Genomic DNA, 3,104 nt, shown 5'->3' on the forward strand with positions numbered 1-3,104 from the left:
ACAAACTTGATTCAACCTCTAAAAACAAAAGTAACAAGAAACAACATTTGCTATTCTCTACTAACTCTTAATATTAATAAACACACAATTTCACAATAAAAATAGATAGACTAAGAGAGTTGATAATGAAAGAGGAATTAGTGTTGTGCTGCATACAGGAAACACACCTCAGTGACAAAGAGAGACACTATCTCAAGGTATAAGGATGGAAAAACATTTCCAAGCAAATGGTCCCAAAAAACAAGCTGGAGTAGCCATTCTAATATCCAATAAAACCATCTTCTAATCAAAATTATGACAGACACTTTCTATTCATCAAAGGGAGTATCCACCTAAATGAATTCTCAATCCTAAATATCTTTGGTATAAATGCAAGGGCCCCTACATTCATAAAAGAAACCTTATTAAAGCTCAAAGCACACATTGCACCCCACACAATAATAGTGGAGGATCTAACACCCCATTCTCAGCAATGGACATATCATGGATACAGAATGTGTACAGAAACAGAGAAACTAACAGAAGTTATGAACCAAATGGATTTAACAGGCATCTACAGAACATTTCATTTATCCTGTCTAAACAATATATCTTTTTCTTAGTATCTCATGATACCTTCTCCAAAATTGACCATATATTCAGTCGCAAGACAGGTATCAACAGATACAAGGAGTTTGGTATAATCCCATGTATCCTATCATATCACCAAGGACTAAGACTTGTCTTCAATAAAAACAAAAATGTCAGAAAGCCCACATACACAAGAAATAAGAGCTAGGCTGTACTCAATGATAACTTTTTCAAGGAAGAAATAAAGAAAAAAAACTTAAGTAATTTTTAGAATTTAATGAAAATGAAGGCACAACTTACTTATGGGACACAGGGAAATGGTGTTAAGAGGAAAACTCATAGGACTCAGTGCCTCCAAAAAGAAGCAGCAAAAAGTGTACACTAGCCACATGACAGAAAAACGTCTAAAACAAAAAGAAGTGAATACACTCAAGAGGAGTAGAGGGCAGGAATTAAACTCATGGCTGAAATCAACCAAGTAGATACAAAAAGAACTGTAGAAATAATCACCCAAACCACAACTTGGTTCTTTGATAAAATCAACAAGAGAGATAAACCCTTAGCCAGACTAACTAAACACTTCTTTAATCATACCACCAGAGAAGTCCTTTAGAAAGGTTGAAAAATACCATACAGAACTGTGAAGAGGAGGAGGAGGTAAAAACAGGGATACACAGAATGACTATGAGAAAATGTTCAGTAGAATTTTGTCTTTAATTTCAATCCCAGGGCAACTGCTTGCTCCTCTGGGGTTTCTGACACACTCAGGATGTGGATTCAACACTGTGCATAGCACAAAAATAGATTGCCGTGTCGTCAGATTTCAGTTGGCTGAGTTGCATGTAGGCTGTGTTGGACGATGTATCTGCAGTCAGTGTGGCCTTGCTTTTGAACTTCTCAGCATATATAGTATTTCCATTTGCAGGATCAATCCTTCCTATCCATTCCAGGCCCTTTCCAGGCCTCTGATTCACCCAGTGCATGTAGGTACTCCTAATGTTATAGCCAGAAACCTTGCAAGACAACTTGACTGAGGTCCCAGGTTTCCCAAGCTCAGCCCCATACTGCTGCAGCTGGACTTCTGAGTTGACCCCTGTAGAAAAAAATGCAAAATGAGAGAGACTGTCACCCAAGTGTATGGTCCCTCAAGTTTAGGACTTAGGAGACCCTACCTGTAGTTAGTGCCATCAAGAAGAGGATGATCCAGCTGCATTTCATGATAAAGATCTTATGAATCACAACTGTAGAGAAAACAGTGCTCAAGTGTTTTTGTTTGGTATGCATATCCCCGTATTTATCATCATAGACTCACATGTTTTGCATATTCATGAGGCAGGGTCTTTCTTACATAAGGACATTCCAGCCAGAGAAGAAGAAAGTAGAGTGCACCTGGGTCAATCAACAGGATTCTGGGGTTCAAATCCTAATTCTGTCTCAGAAACTTACTCTGAGATACGTGCAGACCATTTAGATATAGTATCAAAGCCTAATCTCTTAATTTTAAAACACAATCCTAACCTCAAACATTTACTTGTCTTGATGACACAGTTGATTGGTGGTAGTAGCAATAAGGATAATGGTTCATGGAAATTAAAATCAAAACAATTAAACCCCTCATTTATGATAATTTGCAATCTTTTTTATACATGAAAATAGTAGTGGCTTTTCTGAAAGTATGCACACCAAAATATTACACAAATGACCTCAAGGGAACATGTCTCAGAAATATATCCATGCAAATTATTATTTATTTGGCTTTTTCTATAAGAACTGAATTGTTGATCCAAACAACATATCTGTCAACAGTATATTGAATGAACTAAGTATGCTACACATACAACACAGGAGAATGTGTTCTGTAATGAATAAGGAACTCAATCATCTTAAGTAAATTAAATAAACACAGATAATTTATGACAGACTCATTTGTGGACTTTTGATTTTGTAAAGGTAGAAACAATTTTGTGTGCAAATATGCAGTAAAAGGTAAATCAAACTGTCTCCTTGAACAAATGACCAAATGGGTATGATAGGGACAAGAAAAGGAAATGTTGATGTCATGGAGGAAATACTCACTGCAAAATGTACTTTTTAATAAAAATTATAAACTCATGTAATTAGTTTTATTTTTAAAAACATTTTTGTCTATCCCTTGCTATTTTCATTCATGACTAAAATTCCTCCCTTGATTTCCTTGATCCAGGGCCTGTCAAAGCTGCTTGATACAGATGAGAAGACTCACCAGAATTTCATGGGTCCTGCAGATATCAATAAATTACATACACACTTTAAGAGCTGAATCTCACAGTGAACACATGCAAACAGATAGACTTCTGGTTAGGTAACTGTCACACATGTCCAAATTTCCCTTCACTTATGTCTTCCCCTGCACTCATTTTCTTATTCTTCTTTAAAGGAGCAACAAGGAAATTCAAACTGAGCCCCAACTCCCTGGTCTTTGTCCAGTACTGATCAGGAAAAGGAAGATTTTATTTACCTGATTTCCTGCTAAATAGGAGTTCTGGATTGAAAAG

The 3,104-nt window shown here is 36.4% G+C and overlaps 1 gene segment (V, D, J or C); it reads right to left on the reverse strand.

Moving 5' to 3' along the window:
- Positions 1-1,319: 1,319 nt before the first annotated feature.
- LOC102556469 (Ig heavy chain V region 186-1-like) lies at positions 1,320-1,835 on the reverse strand. The segment is given in 2 exon segments: positions 1,320-1,663; positions 1,743-1,835. Coding segments are annotated over 2 exon segments (375 nt in total).
- Positions 1,836-3,104: the final 1,269 nt, after the last annotated feature.

The sequence above is a fragment of the Rattus norvegicus genome, chromosome 6, assembly GCF_036323735.1.
Source record: "Rattus norvegicus strain BN/NHsdMcwi chromosome 6, GRCr8, whole genome shotgun sequence".
NCBI lineage: Eukaryota > Metazoa > Chordata > Mammalia > Rodentia > Muridae > Rattus > Rattus norvegicus.